This window comes from Pelobates fuscus, chromosome 2 (assembly GCF_036172605.1).
Source record: "Pelobates fuscus isolate aPelFus1 chromosome 2, aPelFus1.pri, whole genome shotgun sequence".
Lineage (NCBI taxonomy): Eukaryota > Metazoa > Chordata > Amphibia > Anura > Pelobatidae > Pelobates > Pelobates fuscus.
In genome coordinates this window covers 219786591-219808345 of record NC_086318.1, presented here as the reverse complement: position 1 = coordinate 219808345, position 21755 = coordinate 219786591, and the positions used below count along the sequence as shown (strand labels likewise).

General features: G+C 38.9%; 1 protein-coding gene across 1 annotated transcript in view; it reads left to right on the top strand.

Moving 5' to 3' along the window:
* Positions 1-21755, top strand: part of THBS2 (thrombospondin 2) — a 105407-nt gene that overhangs the window by 59988 nt on the left and 23664 nt on the right. The window contains exons 5-13 of the mRNA XM_063443191.1: positions 3220-3413; positions 4083-4223; positions 11708-11801; positions 12413-12583; positions 14514-14690; positions 15900-16073; positions 19435-19562; positions 19667-19819; positions 20259-20477. Coding sequence (XP_063299261.1) covers positions 3220-3413; positions 4083-4223; positions 11708-11801; positions 12413-12583; positions 14514-14690; positions 15900-16073; positions 19435-19562; positions 19667-19819; positions 20259-20477 — 1451 coding nt within the window. The remainder of the gene's footprint in view (positions 1-3219; positions 3414-4082; positions 4224-11707; positions 11802-12412; positions 12584-14513; positions 14691-15899; positions 16074-19434; positions 19563-19666; positions 19820-20258; positions 20478-21755) is intronic.

The following is a 21755-nucleotide window of genomic DNA, read 5'->3' as shown; positions in this document are numbered from 1 at the left end:
TTCTAGCCCCTAATTGGATTAGTTCACCCCTCATGACCGCCTTATGGGCTAGCCATTGTGTGGTAGCAGACGACGAGCAGTGTGTATGGTCAGCAAAAAAGTCCTCTACCCGGGCCCTTATTCTTCGGAGGTGCTCTGGGGTGTCCAGAAGGCTATCATTTAGGCGCCATGTACCCCTACCCCTAGCAGGATATGGAATGCGCATTGTTATGACAAGTGGGGCATGGTCGGACCACGTGATCGTTCCTATGTTCGCTCTCGTGGCAAAGGGCAGGGTTTTAATATCAAGTAAGCATAGATCTATTCTCGTGTTGGTTCTATGAACCGTTGAATAAAATGTGTAATCCCTCCCACTTGGATTTAGGTTTCTCCAGGTGTCATAAAAGTCATGTTTATGCATCAAATCCCTAAGGTGCAGGCCTAGCGAAATCGAGTGTTGTTGCGGACTTTTGTCCCCTTCTCTTCTAATGTCTACCTCTGGGTCCGGGGCACAGTTAAAGTCCCCGCTTATGATCGTGTGACCTACTTTGATCTCGTCAATCTTTCTAAATACCTTGTTAAGGAAGGATTTTTGTCTGTCGTTGGGCGCGTAAATTGAGGCTATAGTCACCGATAACCCGTTCAGGGAGCCCACTAGGATCAATAATCTCCCATCCTTGCTAGCATACTGTTTGGTCGGTGTGAAGGCCCAGTCTCTGTGAAAATATATGGCAACACCTTTGGCTTTAGTCGCGGACATAGCGTGGTAACCTTGGGGGTATGATTTGATGTTGAGTTGCGGAGGTTTGGTGATACAAAAGTGCGTCTCTTGTAAACTCACGACTGCCGCCTTGGATTTGGACATTTCTTGTACCACCAATCTCCTTTTATGGGGGCTGTTAAGGCCTTTAACATTTAGTGTTAATATAGTGAGAGAATCATCCATGATCCTGGTGGGAAGTTATGCTATACCAGGGTATTGGGGTAACATTCACGTCTTGCGACCTTTGGTAAAAGACCATTCCAGGGCAAGGAGAAGGGGTGGGGTAGAGAGTAAACAGGGGTGTGGTAAGGGGAAAGGGGAAACCAAAGTATATACAAAGCGCCTTCGAGAAAACTGGCGCTCTACGTGGGTGAGGTGCGAGCGGGCAAACTTTCCCCCTCACACTTCTCATCCTGGGGTCGTACCCAGAGAGTACGGCCGAGTGCGAACAGCCTAATTCCTCATAAACTTGTATTACCCCTAACATTCTGAGGTTTCAAACATATGCCCTATGAATATCTATAGAGAGTCTCATACTCCCGTCCCTCCTTTCTCCGGGCCTTGCACTGACACGTGGCATTTTAACGTTTTGTCGCTAATGTGTGGCTACCTTGTACCCTCCTCGTGCTGCATCCCATGAGGGAGCTGCGAGGCTCCTATCATTATGTATCTGCCCCGAACCTCACCCTCACGGGTGGTGCGAGTTGAGTTAGCCCCGCACTATTTAGTCCCGCTGTCTCGGTACTAGGGTATAACAGGTATTGTGCAGTCATTAACACGGTACATTACACAAATACTCACAACCAGTTACGTTAGCACGTCAGATATCAGAGGATTAGCCATGGGCCAGAGAGTCCTTTAAATGTTCAGTATTTGCCGTGGGGTGACGGCATGGTTCTGCCGGAACAGGACCCAAAGTCTTAATGCTTTCCACGTGGTGAGCACGCCATCTGCCATTCCGCCTGCGGCCTTCTCGGAGATGTTGTATTCGAAGCGTCCTGTGGTGGCGGTGGTAGCGGGAACAGGCCCCATTCCTTTAGTAAGCGCATTCCCACCTCTGGTTCGTTGAGAGTGTGTGTCTTGGCATTCCTCCAGACAAGTAGCTTTGTCGGGTACCCCCATCGATATGGAATGTCGTTGTTCCGCAATGTCTTTGTTACGTTGATGAACTCTCTCCGCCTGCTCATAGTCATAGCCGACAAGTCTGCAAATAACTGAACGCCCGCATACGGTTCAGGCAACGTGGCTTGTTTCCTCGCCGCTTGCAGAAGGGAGTCTTTAGTTTTGTAATAGTGGAACCGCGCTACCACGTCTCGTGGTACATCTTGACGCAGATTTTGCGGCTTCGGTAGCCTGTGGGCACGGTCCATCAGCCATTCCTGGTCCGATGTGTCTGGTATCAGGGACTTGCAAAGGGATAGTAGGTAGTGAGGCAGTTGTTCCCTTGCGATATTTTCTGGAATTCCGCGGAAACGAATATTGTTCCTGCGGGATCGGTCCTCCATATCCGCCATCTTCCTTTTCAGGATCTGTTGGTCTTCCACTAAAGACTGTACTGTGTCTGCCAGCGTATCATGCGCAGCACAGATATCATCAGTGCGAGCTTCTAGGTTGTTGGTTCTTTCACCCAGATCTGCAATTTCCCTTTTAATGTCATTTGTGGCTTTCTTTAGGTCAGATTGCAGAATAAGCCTGAAATCTTGCAGCATAGCGTAAAGTTTTTTCTCCGTAACTGGGGCGTCGGTGTAGCGCTGCTCCTCGTGCTCTATATGAGAGTTTGATGCCTGAGCTTCCTCCAGCTCCTCGCCGCCGCCATCTTGCGCCGGCCGCGACCGGTCTTTTTTCGTTGATCGGATCGAGTCCGTCAGCTTTGTCTGCTTCGCTCGAGACATGATAGGTAGTAGAGGCAATTTTGCTTCAATATTACCCTTGTGCTGGGGGGTAAAAGCTGCTTTTAGTCAAGCTATGGCTGTTTCGGACCGGGAGCTCTCACTCCATGCGTCCGTTCACCTCGGCAGTTGGACACGCCCCCCACAATTGGTAATTTTAATGGACTCAAATACATTTGTATTGACGACTGTTTAAATTGAAATAAAAGCAAACATTGTTTTTTCAATAACAAAATATAATTCAGAGGAACTTTTGTGACCACATAAAAATAGTTTATGCATTGTTTGCAGATACTCATATTGAAAGAATGTCTAACTTTTATTTCCGACACATTGTTCAATGGCATGATGCTCTCACAATGTTATTCTGTGTTGATGTAATGAAACACAAATTTGAGATCAGTTTATTTACCAAGAGAATATCTTAATAAAAAACATGTGATGCTGTTGTTGCATGCCTTGGCCCTTTCCACTACTACAAGTTTAGTTTACTTTGACATGTTGGCACAGCCTATGCAGATCTGTAACAGAAACCGTTTTGGAGACAAATACTCACCTATGATGTCTTTATTCACCTCTTGACCTCAGGTGATGTTAACGCTATCAGTGAAAAAGCTGAAATTCTTCACCTCACACCTATTACTGCTGAGTACACTGGAGAAAAGACCAACAGACAAGTGGACTTCTGTGACCGCTCCTGTGATGAGTTAGGAACCATGTTTACTGAGCTGAGTGGTCTTCGCATTGTTGTTAATAACCTGCTGGATAACCTACAAAAAGTGGTATGTTTGCTAAGGCATTTGCTTCTTGCTCTATGGTGAAACTTGCAGAATTCGATGTTCACTTTAATAGGGATGGAATTGAAAGTGTTGATGGCAACAGGTAGGCTTTATGAAAAGTTATATCGAAACAACATACCTTTGATTCATATTTCTTTAATCAAGAAATGGTATGCACCCTTTCCACTGGTGGATCACAATGTATTGTTTAGATATGCATTGCTAGCATCTGTCTTTATATAACATTGTTCAGAATGACTGTTCATTGGTTGTCTACTTTTCTGTATTATCTATGTAAATTTGTCATGGAGACTTTAAGTACCTAAAGTATCTCACTAGATGCTGATCCAATATACAGATACTATACCTGATCCAATCTTATGCTGCTTTCTGCAATTGTAAATGCTTCTTCCCATCACCCATAATCTAAATTCATTAGTAATTCATTAGTAGTATTGGAGTGGTTCTGTAGGAATACTGTGAAAAAGTATGGCTGCTAGGGTTTCCTGAATTGTCTACATCCTCTAACAGCAGGTTGTTTAGTTCATCTCTTGAAAGATATGGCCACCTCTTGAATGATATCTGGCTCTAAGTTTAATATTATTTTGAAATGTAACAGTATCCAAGTTATTCATGCAGACTAAACTGGTAAATGATTAATTTCTATTTCAGTCTGAAGAGAACCAAGTTTTGTGGGAACTGATCGGGCCTAATAAAACCCTGAAGAACCAATCTATGTGTTGGCATGATGGACGTCTTTTTGCAGATACAGAAGACTGGATCGTAGACAGCTGCACAAAGTGTACCTGCCAAGTAAGAACCCTTTTTAAATGAATAACATTATAGTCTATGGTATTATTCAATTATATAACTAATTTGTGGATAACTGGGAAATATCTATGACAAATAACCAATGTAAACGTAATTGTGCAATCATGGCAGTTGGAATTTGATCTGTTTCTAATTTATAACGCTATGAGGCAAGTTATAAAAATCACTGTCACTGTCTTATTCCAATGTCTGTCTTCTCTGGAGAAAAAACACATGTGGGACCAGTAATCCTAGAAAAATATTATCTTTATATTATATTATTTTATATTATAACTAACTGTCTGCTCATCATAAAAGAGTTTGATGTATAAACAGCAGAAGTAGACAACACTCAGACCAAAATACTCAATTCTCACCACACTGCTAATCTGAAGTATGTAAGGTAATTTTTCATCTTCTTTGGGGTGAACACTGTACCACTGATGCTTATTAATTACTATATTTATTAGATTTGGAGATTTATTTTTTCCAAACTGCAGTTTTTCTGAATTTGACTCATTGGGTGATCAGTTCATTTTCTGAATTCTGAGCTGAAATGTACTTGAAACATGACCCAAACAAAAAGCACAATCACGAGCATTTAGATTTCAGATCGTGATTCTGAATTCCCCTCGTGGCGCCAAATAAGATGATTGTTGGGGGTAAAAAAGATTATTGATGGCTAAGGTGCAGTCCCTAGAAGCATTATTTACTGAAGTCCAGGGCTATTTGGACTTCAAAATCTGGTCATTGTTTACACTATTCAACAATGTGCAGATTTTGCAAATCATTCTCCAAATAGGGTGGAATTTGGTTCAGATTTCAAACGGACCAAATTACATAGTTACATAGCTGAAAGAGACTTGCGTCCATCCAGGGCCGGTGCAAGGACCCTTTCTGCCCTAGGCAAAAAAAATTATTTGCCGCCCCCCCATATGTCCTAAATACCATGTGACATCACAATGCTCCGCCCATATGCCATATGGGCTTTGTGCCAGTTCTGCATAAAGTGTTTTTTATCTGAAAAGGCAGTGTGTTTACATTAAAAAGCCTGCAGGCGCAGGCTATAGACACCAGAACCACTACATTAAGCTGTAGTGCTTCTGGTGACTATAGTGGCCCTTTAATGTGAGGTAAATTATAAATTAGTGCCACTAATAATATATTGAATTGCCTACTTACCATCAGATAAGGACAAGAGGATGATGATGGGCTCAGGCTGCAGTCTTGCTCCACAGGTCCAAGAGGCTCTCTGGAGACTGTTTGTAACAGTGCTCACAACAATTAAGGAACAGGAAGCAGCTCCATTTTTTGGGGCACCTTACACAGCTCAAGGTCCGTGCGCCCAAGGCCTGACCGTGTGTATGCCTACAATGACCACCCATAAATCCACCTACATGGCCCACCTATGAGTTCTCTCACAGGGAGTGGAGTGTATGTGTGTAGGGGATGTGTTATGTGTTATTGTAGAGGAATGTAATGTGTGTGTGTTCTTATGGAATGTAGTGTGTAGGGATACCAATTTGTGTAAGGGTTTTAATGTGTGTTTGTGTGTAAGGAAATCATTGTATGTTTCTGTGTGTGTGTGTGTGTGTGTAAGGGATGCAAGGTGTGTTTATGTGTGTGTATGTGATTTAATTCAGTGTGTCTGTAAGGCCAGTTTGTCAAACTCAAAGCATGGCATGGGCCACATAAACAAGGTTTAAGTTTATGTGGGCCGCACACACATACACACACACACACACATACTCACTGACAGACACACACACACGCACTCAGACAGATACATACATATACTCTCAGACACACCCACATACTCACAGACACAATGACAGACACGCTGACAGACACACACACTGACAGACACACACATACATACTCCCTGACAGACACACACATACTCACTGACAGACAGACACACACACACTCACTGACAGACACACACACATACTCAGACAGATACACACATACTCACAGACACACCCACATACTCACAGACACAATGACAGACACACTGACAGACACACACACTGACAGACACACACACACACATACTCCCTGATAGACACACACATACAGACACACTGACAGACACACACACACACACATACTTGCTGACAGACACACACATACTTACTGACAGACACACACACACACACACACTCTCACTGACAGACGCACACACTGACTGACACACACACATACTCACTGACAGACAGACACACATACTTGCTGACAGACACACACTTACACACACATATTTTTCCTTATTGCTCCTTACCTTATGGAGTCGATAGGGGGCATCTCCCTTGGGTCCTTCCTGCTCCTCACTGCCTCCACTCGTGGTTTAGTGATGCCAGGTGCCGGAATATGACATCATATTCCGGCGCCCGGCATCACTTCAGTCGGCGCGCCTGAGGGAGCAGTGATGAGCTGGAACACTGAGCTCCCTCGCGGCCCTCCTCCCCGGCCGGGTAAATGTTAGCATAGTAGGCACCTGCAATATGGGGAAAGCAGGTGCCTACTCTGCTCTGCTATAACACTAAGCATACACTCGCGGTGGTCTTTGACATGCTTGCTGTAAGGGGTGCATTGAGTGTGTGTAAGAGATGCATTTTGTTTCTGTGTGTGTAAGAGAATCAGTGTGTGTGTGCGTAAGGGATGCATTGTGTGTTTCGGTGTGTCTTTGTGTGAGTAGGGATGCATTGTATATGCGTGTAGTGTAAAAGAGAGGGTTTGTGGGGTAGGATAGGGACTGAGAGGGGAGTAGCTCTTTATTTTTTTTATAGTGCACTCCCCTCCTATCAATTAGTGATCTCCCCTTCCCTCCTGTCCCTCAGTGTTCTCCCCTCCTATCCCTTAGAGCTCTCTCCTCCCCTCCTGTCCTTTAGTGCTCTCCCTTGACCCCCTGTTCCTCTGCAGTCCCCCCTTGGTGGTCTTCTCAATTCACCCCTGTCACCCCTCTCCCCCCTGTCACCCCTCTCCCCCCTTAGTGGTCATCCTCTCCCCCCCACCCTCTTCGTGGTCCTTCATCTCCCCCCTCTCCCAAACCCCCTAGTGGTCCTTCTCCTTTTCCCTCCCCTCAGTGGTACTTAGCTTCTCCCCCCCTTAGTGGTCCTTGCCCTCCTCCCTCCACCCCTTAGCGGTCCTTTCCCCTCACCCCCTTAGTGGTCCTTTCCAGTGGAAGTTCCTGTCCCGCGGTCCGCACCGCCTGGCCATGCTACATTGAGTGACTGGCAGGAGGGAGCTCTGTGTGCTTCCCTCCTCTCGGTCAACTAAATCTAGCGCTCCCCGGGCCGGTGCGCAATAGGTGCACGCTGGCCCTGCGTCCATCAAGTTCAGCCTTCCTCACATATGTTCTTCTGTTTTGCAGTCTGAAACGCTTCGAATTTTGCAACAAACTAGGAAAAAATTATTTCTTGACCCCAAAATAGCAGTCAGATATCTCCTTGGATCAAGCAGCTATTACTCCACTAATTAGAAATTATATCCCTGTATGTTATGTTTTTGCAAGTATTTCTCCAATTGCAGTTTAAACAACTGTATGGATACAACCACCTCTTCGTGCAGAGAATTCCATATACTTATTGCTCTTACTGTAAAAAAACTTTTCTTTGCCTTAGATGAAATCTACTTTCCTCCAGACTAAATGTGTGACTTCGTGTCCTATGTATAGACCTGTTAATGAATAGATTTCCAGATAATGGTTTGTACTGGCCCCGAATATATTTGTATAATGTTGTCATATCCCCTCTGAGGCACCGTTTTTCCAAACTAAAGAGATCTACATTTTGTAACCTTTCTTCGTAACTAAAATGCTCCATTCCTTTTATCAATTTTGTAGCTCGTCTCTGTACTTTTTCTAGTGCCATGATATACTTGTTTAGAACAGGTGCCCAAAATTGCACAGCATATTCAAGGTGTGGTCTTACCAGCGATTTAAAAGAGGCAAAATTATATTTTCATCCTGAGAATTTATGCCCCTATTTATACATGTCAAAACCTTACTGGCCTTAGCAACTGCAGATTGACATTGCATATGGCTGCCTAATTTGTTGTCTATAACAATTCCCAAATCCTTCTTGTTTGTGGTAATCCCTAATTTACTACTGTTTAGGGAATAAGTTGCTTGTGCATTCTTGACCCCGAAGTGAATAACTTTGCATTTCTCTACAATAAATTTCATCTGCCTTTTAGTGCCCAGTCCCCCAATCTATCCAAATCCCTCTGCAGCAAAGCTGCTCACATTGTATTATTTTACAAAGTTTTGTGTCCTCTACAAACACTGAAACATGGCCTTCAATGCCTATTTCAAGATCATTTATAAATATGTTAAATAGAAGCGGTCCCAAAACAGAACCCTGAGAGACACCACTTACCACTTTTGTCAAGCCTGAAAATTTACCATTAATGACAATTCGTTGTACTCTATCCTTAAGCCAATGTTCTACCAAAGAACAAGAATATTCATCTAGACCAATTTCTTTTAGTTTGAAGACTAACCTATTGTGAGGAACCGTATCAAATGCCTTGGCAAAATCCAAGTAGATCACATCCACTGCAAAACCCTGATCTATACTTCTACTTACTTCTTCGTAGAATGCAATTAGGTTAGTTTGACATGACCTATGTTTCATAAAACCATGCTGATTATTGCTAATAACAAAGTTCTTCCCAATGAATTCCTGAATATTATCCCTTAATAGCCCTTCAAATATTTCCCAGTCACAGAAGTTAATCTCACAGGTCTATAATTTCCAGGCAAGGATTTTGAACCCTTTTTAAACATAGGAATGACATCTGCCTTCCTCCAATCCTCCAGTTCAATACCGGGAACAAAAGAATCTTGAAAGATTAAATATGGAGGTTCACTTATTTCCCCACTTAGCTCCTTAGGTACTCATGGGTGCCCCGAGCTTTATTTACATTAATTTCCTTTAACTGCTGTAGCACCTTGTCTCGAGTCATCCAATTACAAGTTATCTGCAGGTTTTTTTGCAGCAATCATATGCATATCTCTTGACATATCTCCATTTTCTAGATTGCTTTGACCCTTCCCCCCACCACTACTAGTTTAAATTCTCCTCCAACCTTCAAGCCATCCTATCCCCCAGTACAGTAGACCCACTTCCATTTAGGTGCAATCCATCACGGCTATACAGGTTGTACCCAAGCGCAAAATCGGCCCAGTGCTCTAAAAACCCCAAACCCTCTTTCCTGCACCCAGACTTCAGCCACGCATTGACCTCTCTATTCTCCCGCTGCCTTTCTGCTGTAGCGCGTCCTTGCCGGTGGACAGCTAAAATCTGAACCAAATGCTTCAAATCGGGCCCAATTTTTTTAAAATCAGAATTTATTGCCTGCTGTCAATGCTAGCAGGTGGGTGCATGTATACCTTTTGTATTTGTCTGTGTATATTGCACGTCCTCCACTAATTGTACAGCACTGCAGAATTTGTTTTTGCTTTATAAATACCAGTAATAGATAAATAAATAAATAAATAAATAAATACTAAACTAGTAAAACTAGTGACTGGGCAACCATTAGTGCCCAGTCTCTAGATTATCCCATTCCAAAGGGCCTGTGAAATAACTGGGGGGACTATGTGCGTCCAATGGCCCTACCAGTGGTCAACAATTGTGGGCTATTATAAAATTCAGGGAGAGAGCCCAGTGCTCTCATCCATTGGCGGCATGTGGGGGCCCTAATTATAATAATCGAAAGGGAAGACTAAGAGTTCCTCCCATCTCCATTGAGGTAAGTAGGGGTCTAATTGTTGATTAAACAACAATGCTTTTGTCCACCCTTCTAAATAGTGCCATTTTCCACCCCCTCCTCCCTGGATGCCTAGAGGTCCCTAATCTCCTAGCCACCCCAATAAAAATAAATGTCCATAGCTATCCCTCTCTCCCTAATAATAGTTAGAGGTAGCCAATAAAACTTACTTGTAAAGTAAAATTTATACTTACCCAATTCAAGTCTTTTTTTCCCCTCAAATTCTTATCTTCAACAACAGAAAAGGGAACATAAATATCCACCATCTCAAGACGCAACTTTTCAATATAAAAAAAGCCAATCACAAAAATGATATAGCCAATGAAAAAAAGGAAAACCTGACACAATAAAATAATTCCTCTTCGTCCCACAAGGACTTACCACAGACTGAGCTCTCATAGCAGGGAAGGCCCATTATAAATGGTTTTACAAGCAATGTAATCTATTACATTTCACTATGTAATATCAGCTCTGATTGGTTGATGGTTTAAGGAAAAATAAACAACTCTTCTGAGACTCTTCTAATTTCCCCAAAAGTCTAAAATATCCAGAAAAACTAAATGTTCAAAAAAATAAATCAACTAAAAATATGTTGTTTTTTTAAAAATCATTTGTGAAGACTATGTATCTCATATTCAAACGTATTTTCCTTCCGAGGTCAGTAATTCACAACAGTGTAGCATAATAATCCACTCATGTGATCTACAGGGTTATTAACTAAAGTCAATGCAAAGTGAATTTTAAATTTAAGGTCGTTATAGCGGAACTAGAAGAATTCTCTAAATAAGATATGCTTTCAGTTCAGCTACTCTGAGCTCAAATTTTAAATTCATATACACTTTACTTTGAATTCTCATATTAGTAAATAATCTTTTTAGTCTTGCAATACTTGAAGTGCAAGTTCAATCACTGCTATTTGTATGCCTTCTCCAATGCTCTTTGTCATGGCTACTGGGTACAGAAAAAGTGCTTCACCTGGGGCTGTATACTCCAGGCCTCACTGAGCCCTTCTATGGCCCTGTGGATAAAATGGCAGCTATGTGCATATGTGGCATTACACAGCTCTCTCATGAAGTAAATCTGTACTAATTTAATCACTAAATGTTTATTTATACTTAGAATACTGATAATGTAATATATAATAATATATAAAAAAAAATGTTTAAACCTTAAGCGTAGCTGCTGCTCATGTACAGAACAATAGTAAAATATTTTATATTTTTTAATATCTTTTAATTGGTGTGGCTTGAATTTCTAGTGTTCTGTTATTGTCTTTCTCATACCAAAGAGAAAACCGTTTCAAAGCTTTACTCATTAGTCACACCTAATGCATGCTGTGTTTGTGTCAGAAAACATCCCAGAATAAATATTAGAGAATTTCCTCTCAACGATGTAAAATATTTTAATTACTACTTATTGTTTTCAAGGGGCCCTGGTTCTGACATTGTAGGATCTTACCAGAATGTGCCAAGAGCTAATTTCCATATTTTTTTATTATTTTTGGTAAATTTCAGTCATCATATAGTTCCTATTGTACTATTAGCGTTTATGAAAAAGGCCTGTCTAATTGTCAAGTGCATAGATGTATGTCTAATGACAAGGCTTCCATTACTAAAATTATAATGATATACTTATTTAGTGATAAATATGGAAATAGCTGGAACATGATGTTTGTTAATCTGTGATTAAAATTATTTTATCTCCCTGTACAGAATTCAAGGACTGTTTGCCATCAAATCACTTGCCCTTCTGTGCATTGTGCCAGCCCATCATTCATTGAAGGAGAATGCTGTCCTGTGTGCTTACGTAAGTCATAATCACCCCCATGTTAATTTGTATAGAAGATGCACATATGAACAAGCTTTCCTACAAGACATTTTGCTTCTGTACAGCAATTAGCATATGCCTCTGTCCTGTTGTTGAATCATAATTCTCACTACGTCTGATTTATTGGTACTGTATGGGCTTCATATTGAAATGACGTTCTCATTAGACCTGTTGTTATTAGTTTGTTTTTGTTACTAATAAATTCAGAATACATGTACAGTCAAGAAATAATGTTTTAAACCCGCTTTATTGTTATCTGAAATGCAGCATTTAATAAAACGATTGAAAACATTTAAGTGTGTCCTTGGAATGAAAAGCAGAAAATTAAATTAATAAAAGACAGGAGAGAATTTAAGAGGACATTGGCAAACTGGTGTTGCTAGCACCATGTTTGCAAGATGCAAACTATCACGTGCACTTTGTTATGGAACTGTGGCATTATGTTAAACGAGCTAAATAAAGCAGGTTACTGTATGGATGAGAGATCAACTCCATCTTTGTCTTCACCTTTGTACCGTGAGGTTGGGTATACATAGACAGGGTGTAACACATCCTGGTAATCATGTTGTCTTTGTATTTCTTTTCTCTAGCCATGGATAGTGAAACTGGTTGGTCTCCATGGTCTGATTGGACAGAATGCTCTGTGACATGTGGCCCTGGGACTCAGCAACGTGGCAGATCTTGTGATGCTACCAGCAGCACATGTGCTGGTTCATCAATCCAAACAAGGACATGTAATCTTGGCAAATGTGATAACAGAAGTAAGTGGAAAGGACTGATATCAATGAAGGATAATATGTACTTTACAGTAATAAAGAGCATGCTTATATTTTATTTATCCAAAATTAAACAGCGATCATCTAAATGTAATTTATAAATAACAAAATATTTACTTAGGAATGTAATTAATTTGTCAGCTGATGTTTATTTACCCATTGCGTGCATTATTTTAATCATTATTTGTTTAATTGGGTTGTTTTATTTTTTGGGGGGAGGGTGGGGACTGATTTATATTTTGATGCAGGTGTTGGTTACTAACCCAGATTAAAAATGTAATCCATAATATAATGAAGAATGCATAACGGTGTTTGAAAACTAAAAACATGCTTTTGTTCTTAATTGGAAAACTGTTGTTTTTATTTATAAAGCACCATTAAGATCTCTTGTATCTGGTAGAACATACCAATATGAGCATAGTCGTTAGTAATAACAGTATGATGATAATAATAAAATACTATATAATAACACTCCATTTAAAAAAAATCACAAGCTTTCATTTTAAAGGAACACTATAATGTCAGGAATACAAACATGTATTTCTGACACTATATTGCTGTTGTGGCTGTTAAGGTTAGCGCCCCCCTCCGATCGCAGTAAAGAGGTGATTTATCTCACCTTTATTCCCATGCCACGCCAGTCTCCTGTGGCTGGCTTCACCTAGCTCTGCCTCCATGGCTTACATCATAAATTTTATAGAAAAGCATTGGGGATTATTGCGCATGAACGGCAAACTGCCACACTGCGCCAGTCAACATCTCCTTATACAGATGCATTGAATCAGTGCATCTCTATGAGGAATGTTCAGCGCCTCCATGCAGAGCGTGGATATGCTGAAATCCAGTGTACCACTGGGTGACTGTTCCTACGTAACAATGTAAACACTGCTTTTTCACTGAAAAGGCACTGAGTACGTTGAAAAGCCGGCAGGGACAGGCTATAGACACCAGAACATTACATTAACTGTAGTTTATCTGATGATTATAGTGTTCCTTTAGGTTGTAGTAACTTTTGTTGTTGTGGTTTTTGTTTTTATCTTACATAGAAAATTTGGTAGGTGGCTGTGAATACACATTTATGTTGCCTGATACATAAAGTTTTAAGTCTTTGTACCTCAATGTAGTAAAATAGGGCTGGTGTTACTTTTTGATTCCTGAGTCCTGACCCCTAAGAATTAGTAAATTTTGACATCTCTCTTTAAAAACAACTTAATTAAATTGATAATAAATTATGTTTTTTATTAGTAGTAGAATTATTAACAAACAGTGTTTCATTGTATGACTGAAGTATTTCTAGTCTGTCTGATTTAGCTGAGAATGAATATTCGTTTGGCGTGGACTGATAGGTCTAACAAGTACTTTAACATGGCCTTGAGAAATACTTAGAATACTAGAGCAGGCTTTCTGTATAGACAATCATTTTTACTATGAAGAAACAGCATTAGGCAGAATACAGAATATTAGTTTACACAAGATTTTAACTTGACATCTGCTTTCAAATCATGCTTCACTAAAATAAAGATAACAGGGTGTATGAAATAGGCTGATTTTCATATTCTCAGATTCACAAAATAGTTCCCCTCAGACTTTATTTATTGTTGTACTCAAGAAAATATGGATTGGAGACAATCATGTCTTATACTGTTTACATTGTATTATTCCATTCATAAATAACTCTATGAATCTAATTATTAAACTTAAATAAACATGTTTCATTGCGATATGATCTAAAACAACTTTTAAATAACATAAGCCTAGCATACAAGTTGCATAATAATGACTCACATGACCATGTATAATACCTTAAAGTTGCAAATTTAGTTAATACATGTCTGTGATTATACAAAATCATGATAAACGTCACAGCACAATAATGCTATAATCACGTCTATGAATATTTTTTATTTGTTTTTAGTACGCCAGGATGGTGGATGGAGCCATTGGTCACCATGGTCAGCTTGTTCTGTAACATGTGGCATTGGTAACATTACTCGTATTCGCTTGTGCAACTCTCCTAAGCCACAGCTGGGTGGACACAACTGCTCTGGAGCAGGGCGTGAAACAAAACAATGTGAAGGAGTGCCATGCCCAAGTAAGTTTCTGGTCCTTGGCCACTTGACCACTTCACTAAAAGAGTGAAGCATTAATATATTTTTATTTTCATGCATTTTACAGAATGGAATGTAGTCCATAAAGCTCACTCACCCTCATTTAACTTTAAGAATGGTTACCAGCCTGTAGTGTAATTAATGTATCTACCAGAACCCACTAGTCACCGATATAATGCAAGTTTGTTGAAAATGTCAACTCAGCCCCTTTCCAAACAGTAAAGGAAGTCTTGATGTATCATTCCTACAGTAAAGGAGGGGATAGGAATGAATGGACTCTAGCATTTCATTTTTAGCATTAAATGAACAGTCCCTGATTGATAAAGATTGCTATAGAAGTTTTAAATACTTGTTTTAGAAATATATGATTTAATAATATTTATTGCATGTGGGCATTAATGCAAATACAGACATGTATATGTGTATTGTGTTGCCATTCTCCATAAACTGTTTAAATCATTCATGATCCTTACAAATATAAGCAAGGAATTTGACAATGTTGATTTACATTTTTTTCGTCACACCTACTGTATGTGAGAATAATTGCATTTTTGCTTTTATACTAACATTTCAGACTTTGTGAAATATTGGAAGAAAATTGACTGCTGTCTAAAGCATTTCGTGTCCGAAATATTTTTTGTAAAGGCTGAATGAATACGTGAAAAATAAAAATGGTGTAAATTTACATACTTTAAATTGTTAGGTTTCCCTACAAATCAATCTATTTGCAAAATTGCTGTGTTCTTATATGTGTACATGTTGGCTATGCATTCCTTGCTACAATAAATGTTTGCTAAGTAGTAAATGAGTTAATGACAGCTTTAAAAAAAGAAAAAGCTCAAAAGCAAAATGAGTTAAACAATTTGTTAATAAATTAACCAATATGTAAAATACATTTGAATCTCTCTAAAATTTGTATATTTAGTTAATGTTGGTTAATGAGACTAAGCACATTGACAAGCAGCATACAGTTATGTTTGATTTGCTAATGTTTTGTTGGATTTTTGACATTTTATAAAAGAATAAGATTCTGTACGAAATGTTCATACTAAATAAATTGTTCACTTTTGTAGAGTTCACTCTGCTAGCCACATCTCCTTTTTCAGCATTTTAGCATTGTATAATTGTCTTCCTTTAAGAAATCTGAAAAGACATTACATCCATTCAGTACATTCTTGTATTCTGTGTTTCAGTTAATGGGAAATGGGGCCCTTGGTCTCCGTGGTCCAGCTGTAGTGTCACGTGTGGAGGTGGACTACGAGATAGGTCTCGACTTTGTAATAATCCCAAACCACAGTATGGAGGAAAGAAGTGTGCAGGAGAAAGTAAAGAAAAGGATATGTGCAATAAGCAAGACTGTCCTATTGGTATGTAAATTACACATATTTATATAAGCCTAATGGATATCGAAGCTTTTTATTTATTGCTATGTCTGCAAATTAAAAATAATGATAATTTTTCAGAATTGTTTAATCTGTGTATAAATAAAACCTTGAAGTGCATAGTCTGCCCAGAAACTCCATGGTTCGGTGAGTTTTCCACTGAGTTCAATAAGAACTAAGTGGAATAACTTGGAAAGTAAAAAAAAAAACTCATCCCACTTAATGACTGGCAAGTTTGTCCAGTCAAATTGGCCCTGACTTTGTTGAGATGGGGAGAGATCAGAATGTTGCTAGATAGCAAATAGACTGGGGGATTCAGTACAAGGAAAACTTTTATGATCCCTTCTGAATATATTTACCTGCAAAAAAACAGCCCTATATAATGCCTTATGTATACCTTCTAAGCCCAATACTAAACCCTAATGTGTTCTATAAATCACACACGAGTATTATATGAACTGATATGAATTCACACCTGCTCTATTAAGTCTAAGCCATGCTTTACAAACCTTTAAGCTTGCTGCACTCAAATCCAACATCATACTAAAATCAAGCAAACAAAATGAATCAAACAAAATGAAACGTATAATTGATGTCATAGAATGTCAGATGAATAGAAATGAAAGATGATGAGTATATTGTTTCAGATTAGCTTACTGACACTTCTTCAGCAGTCTGCCATGATACAGTCACGGCACCGCTGTACAGGAGTGTGGTTCCAGACCCAGCAGGCACACTTAGTTGCGTCACATTACCACAAGGTATCAGCCTTACCTCAGCTGCAGCCTCGTCTAAAAGCATTAGAGACCTGGCTGTTGGGCACTAGAGCCTTTTATGGTTTTTATGTGTCTTCCCCGTTTTAACGCTGGTCAAATTTGTGTGTGCCGTAAAGTCGATGTCACACACTCATGTTCCGACATTAAATGACTGCTATTGGCCAATCAGAGCCGTTGGGGTATTGAAACTCATATTAATTATATCTCAGTGCCCTGTCATGATTTCCTGTTTGGTCATCTAAGAGAGAGTTATTTCTACTGATTCTTGTGTATTTTGGCTTGGCTTGTTCTTTGACTATTCTGACTTCTGTATCCCTTGATCTTTGTCTTGTCTACCGTTTATGTATATTTTGTTTCCCTGACCTCTGCTTGGCCTGTACTTTTCTAAAATAAGGTCTAAGGTCCTGTCATACATTTTAGGGTTTATTATGTATATTATATTTGTTAACCTATGTTCTGCGTGTTGGGTATTAGACTATCCTGACATACATAAGTGAAATCATAATTATTACAAATTTTATTTTCTATACTATAAGCTAAAATAAAACAATGTCATCACAGAAATCACCTTACAGTGCTCAACACAGCAATATTTCAGTGAACAAGAATGTCAGATAAATTATTTTATGATCATGTAGGACTCCAGGAAAAACAAGATTCGGTTACCTATGACTCATTGTGCATTAATATGAGACATTGTGAAGAATAATTGCCTTGGGTAGTTGTAGCTAAATAAGGAACCTTTATTTCATGGTTAAAATGCTATGTTATTAAATATGCTTTATTACTAAAATATTATATTACTGGTGATAAATATATAACTGATTTTATCTCCTTTTTCACTCATAGGATACACTAGATTACATAGACAGTGTAAAATATTAATTGAGAAATACAATACTATCCTTTGATTTTATTAGTTTGTTTACTCTGCTGCTTTTTGGCAGAACCGATATTAATCCCCTGTTAATTAAGGTGTTTCAATATATACAATCTTTACACAGACATAAAGTACATACAAATATAAATTATATAATATATATAATTATTATACTGCAACAGCACGCTGAGATAAAACCATAGACCTACGTAAAATATACGGCACTTTTTACTGCAGCAAAAAATCATGCAGACTACGAGGAGGGACTAAAGCAAAACAAAAATATAACAAGTATATTCTTATTTTCTGACTGGCTGCTTAGCACTTCTGTGCAATTGAAATATAGATGCAATTGAATTAATGATCTGCAAATGCACAAATGAGAATTAAAAATGAAGCACAAACGGATATATTTGCACCTTTGTGCTTGAGGGCTAGTTACACCCCTAATATATGTAACTGTGGCAGCTAGGATCTCTGTTATGGACTGTCAAATGTCAGTTCTGTGCATAAGATAAGTTTGTCTGCAATTAGCTTCTGTCCCATCCCTCCATCCCTCCCTCTGTGCATTAAGCTCACCCGCCTGTGAGCACAATTATTCTTTTTTTTGACTATCCCTTTTTGCCTCAACACTTCTTCCTTCCCTTTGCCTGTTCAGAGCAGAGTATGCGCTCTGAGCAAATCGATCCAATCACAAGAGAAGCCTGTGGTTGGACCACCGAGTGCAGGGATGTTGTTAATGGAGGAGTGGAGCTCAGCACCAGGAGCTTCTCCTGACACTGTTAAGTAAAGTTTTAAAAAAGCCTTTTCACTTTTGTAAGGGGGAAACCTACCTTGAAATACCCATTAGTTAAAACAAAACAAACAAAGAAAAAAACTTATGAGTGAAAAAGGTTTGGGTAGCTCTTGTGCCATGATTTTCACATATGAGTTCAAACATTTCAAAATAACTAAAAATCATCATCAATTTTTTTTTTAGTGAGGTGAGAGTACGCATAGTGAGCTTTGGCAGCCATATCTTTATGGTCCATGCCATGCCTCTCCATACATTTCTGCCATTTTAAATATCAGCAGGGTAGTTTTCTGGTTAAGCTTTCATTTAGTCATTCCTCAGCTCTACTCAATAAGACAGATACTATTTATCACAAACTAACAAAACAGCTTTGACTTTTAGTTACAATAGCTAAATTTCATCATCCAACCACACGTATCCTATGTTTCTCATCACAGATTATTTTTCATGTTTACTCTTTTTTTGGTAAAATAAATTCATGAGAACTTTCAGAAACTTTCAGCCAACTCACTGTTTTTAACATTGGAAATAATGTTCTCCTTCTGGAAACTCTTGTTTCCGCTGGAGGAATGCTATTTTTTATGTGTCTCGTGTGAGTTCGCACAGGAGGTGAAAATGTGCTGATTTTTTTTTTTTTTACCTGTCTTTTGCCAGAAGATTTACTTACTACTCCATTTCTATGCAATAGTGATAGTACTAAGAGGAGATCAATGGCAATAGATTAGCGCTTTATAAAGAATATTATTAATAACAAAGCAATTTACATACATATTAATGCATATATTAATAAAAAAAATGTAAAACTAGTCTGTTTATTTGATATTAGTTCATGATGTTGCAGATGTCTATTATTCATTATCAAATGTATTCTTATGCTATTTTGTATATATATTTTAGATGGATGTTTGTCCAACCCATGCTTTGCTGGAGCAGAATGCAATAGCTTCCCTGATGGATCATGGTCTTGTGGAGCATGCCCTGTAGGCTATCTTGGTAATGGAACATTCTGTGAGGATCTGGATGAGGTAAATCTTGCAAGCAGTTAGCATAGAATGCATTTTAGCAACATGTTAAATTTAATGAATCTGTTCTCTTAAAAATATTAAATAAAAATCTATTTGTATTGCAGTGTGCATTGGTAACAGATGCCTGTTTCAGGCTAGGAGGACTTCATCGGTGTGTGAATACAGAACCAGGTTATCACTGCCTTCCATGTCCACCTCGGTACAAGGGTAATCAGCCTTATGGAGTTGGACTCGAAATAGCCAAAAAAGACAAGCAAGTAAGTCTAAAACACTAATTTGGTAATTAATTCCATGTTAGAATGCAATTAACTTACCAAGCCACTCATATTAAAGAATGTCAGTCAAAGTAAGGAGGAAACCTCCCTAACACTTTCACAGTTCATATCTAGGATATGAATGTCATCATTTGTAAATAGGGTCATATTACTTTCTTCCTGTTAGATTGATGACATTGTGACAGCTATCTACCAGTTCATGAGGAAGACTGTAGGATTTTAAATGTAAAGCATCTGTCATAACAAAAACACAGTTCATGGGTGGGAGGTCTAAGAGTAATAGGGAGTAGAAGACTAGACTAGAATCAACTTGGTACATTTGCCTTTTTAGCATATTGAGGTAAGATTTATAGTCTCTCATATATTGACGGTAACATTCATTTCTCACATTTATTTAATATGTGATTTTTTTTTTTTTTAGGAATGTGAACATGTAAACCCATGCAAAGAAAAAACTCACAACTGCCACAAATATGCCGAATGTATCTACATTGGTCACTTCACCGAACCATCCTACAAATGCGAATGTAGAACGGGTTATGCTGGTGATGGTATCATCTGTGGAGAAGACTCTGATCTGGATGGATGGCCAAATAATAACTTAATCTGTGCAGCAAATGCTACTTACCACTGCAGTAAGGTAAGTTAATTAATTGTGGAATACAAAAGTGAATATATGGTGTTTATTAGTGTGACAAATTTAAAAGTAGGACAAATTAATAGATGCAGCAGCAACCTTATGTATTGCAAAGACCCCTATAAAACATCCTCTACCTATAAGGCATAGCACACCTTAATTTTACATGTAAGGTACGCTGAAGGCTATTTTAACCTCATTATCACTCACATACAACGTATATTATGGTATGAAAGGATTTGTTTAACCCTTTGTCATGATGAGGTTAAACTACAGAATCTATTCACTAAAACGTGAAAATGTCTCCTGTCAGTGCAGATAGTCGCTAACAATAAGTTAGCATCAGCTTGAGTACTCTTGGGACTGATACCAGGTGGGTGAGTACTGGTCAGTTTGCTCTAACAAGTTAAATATTAACTCTCCTGATGTCTGCAAAATGCAGCTGCCAAGTTGTTTTAGTCATATAGGTGTCAATTTTTCTCAGGTGAACATCAATGAGGCCTCGAAACACAACAGAGAATGTGACAAATTTGCACCACACACAAATCCAAAAGTCGTGCCTAATAGTGGATGTATATGAGCTAATCTTTTCTTTTCTTTTTGAAATTTTTACCATACAATGAAAAAATATTTTAAACAAATTGTATATTGCTGACTGATATTACATTACTGTAGCACTGTATATCATTACCAACTGTCAATCAGAGAGAAGAAGGGGACATAAGAGTTCAAGATACAAGAGATTAAAGGGACATAAAGTCATTCATCTAAATGAAGTGGTCTGGGTGTAGTGGTCCTGTATGTTTTGCAGAAAGGGCAATGTTTACCTTAAATAGTTAAAAATGTCTTTAGGGGCTGTCATACTTACAGTCACTAGAGATGCTTCTGCTGCACTGACCGAGTAAAGCATGGATGTGTGCAACACTTTCTGTGCATGTGCATCAGGTCCCCAATGCTCCTCTGAGGAGATTGGATTGGACTATCGCCAATAGAGGAGAATAATGTCACGGGAGGTGGCGAGGTGGGCAGCTCTATAGGGAGTCTCGGCACTTAAAAAAGGTGAGTAAAAATCGCTTTCTTTTCTCAATTTTATTTTGAAAAATTGGGAATGACCTGTATCTTACAAGGGACATGGGCACTATAGCATTAGAAATACCGTTATGTATTCCTAACGCTTTTTTTGTTCCTTTAATATTGATCTCATAAAAGAGCAGCTGCACATTGTCATTGTTTGCACACTTGAATTTTAAATCTACATTAGTGAATTTTGTTGTTTTGTGT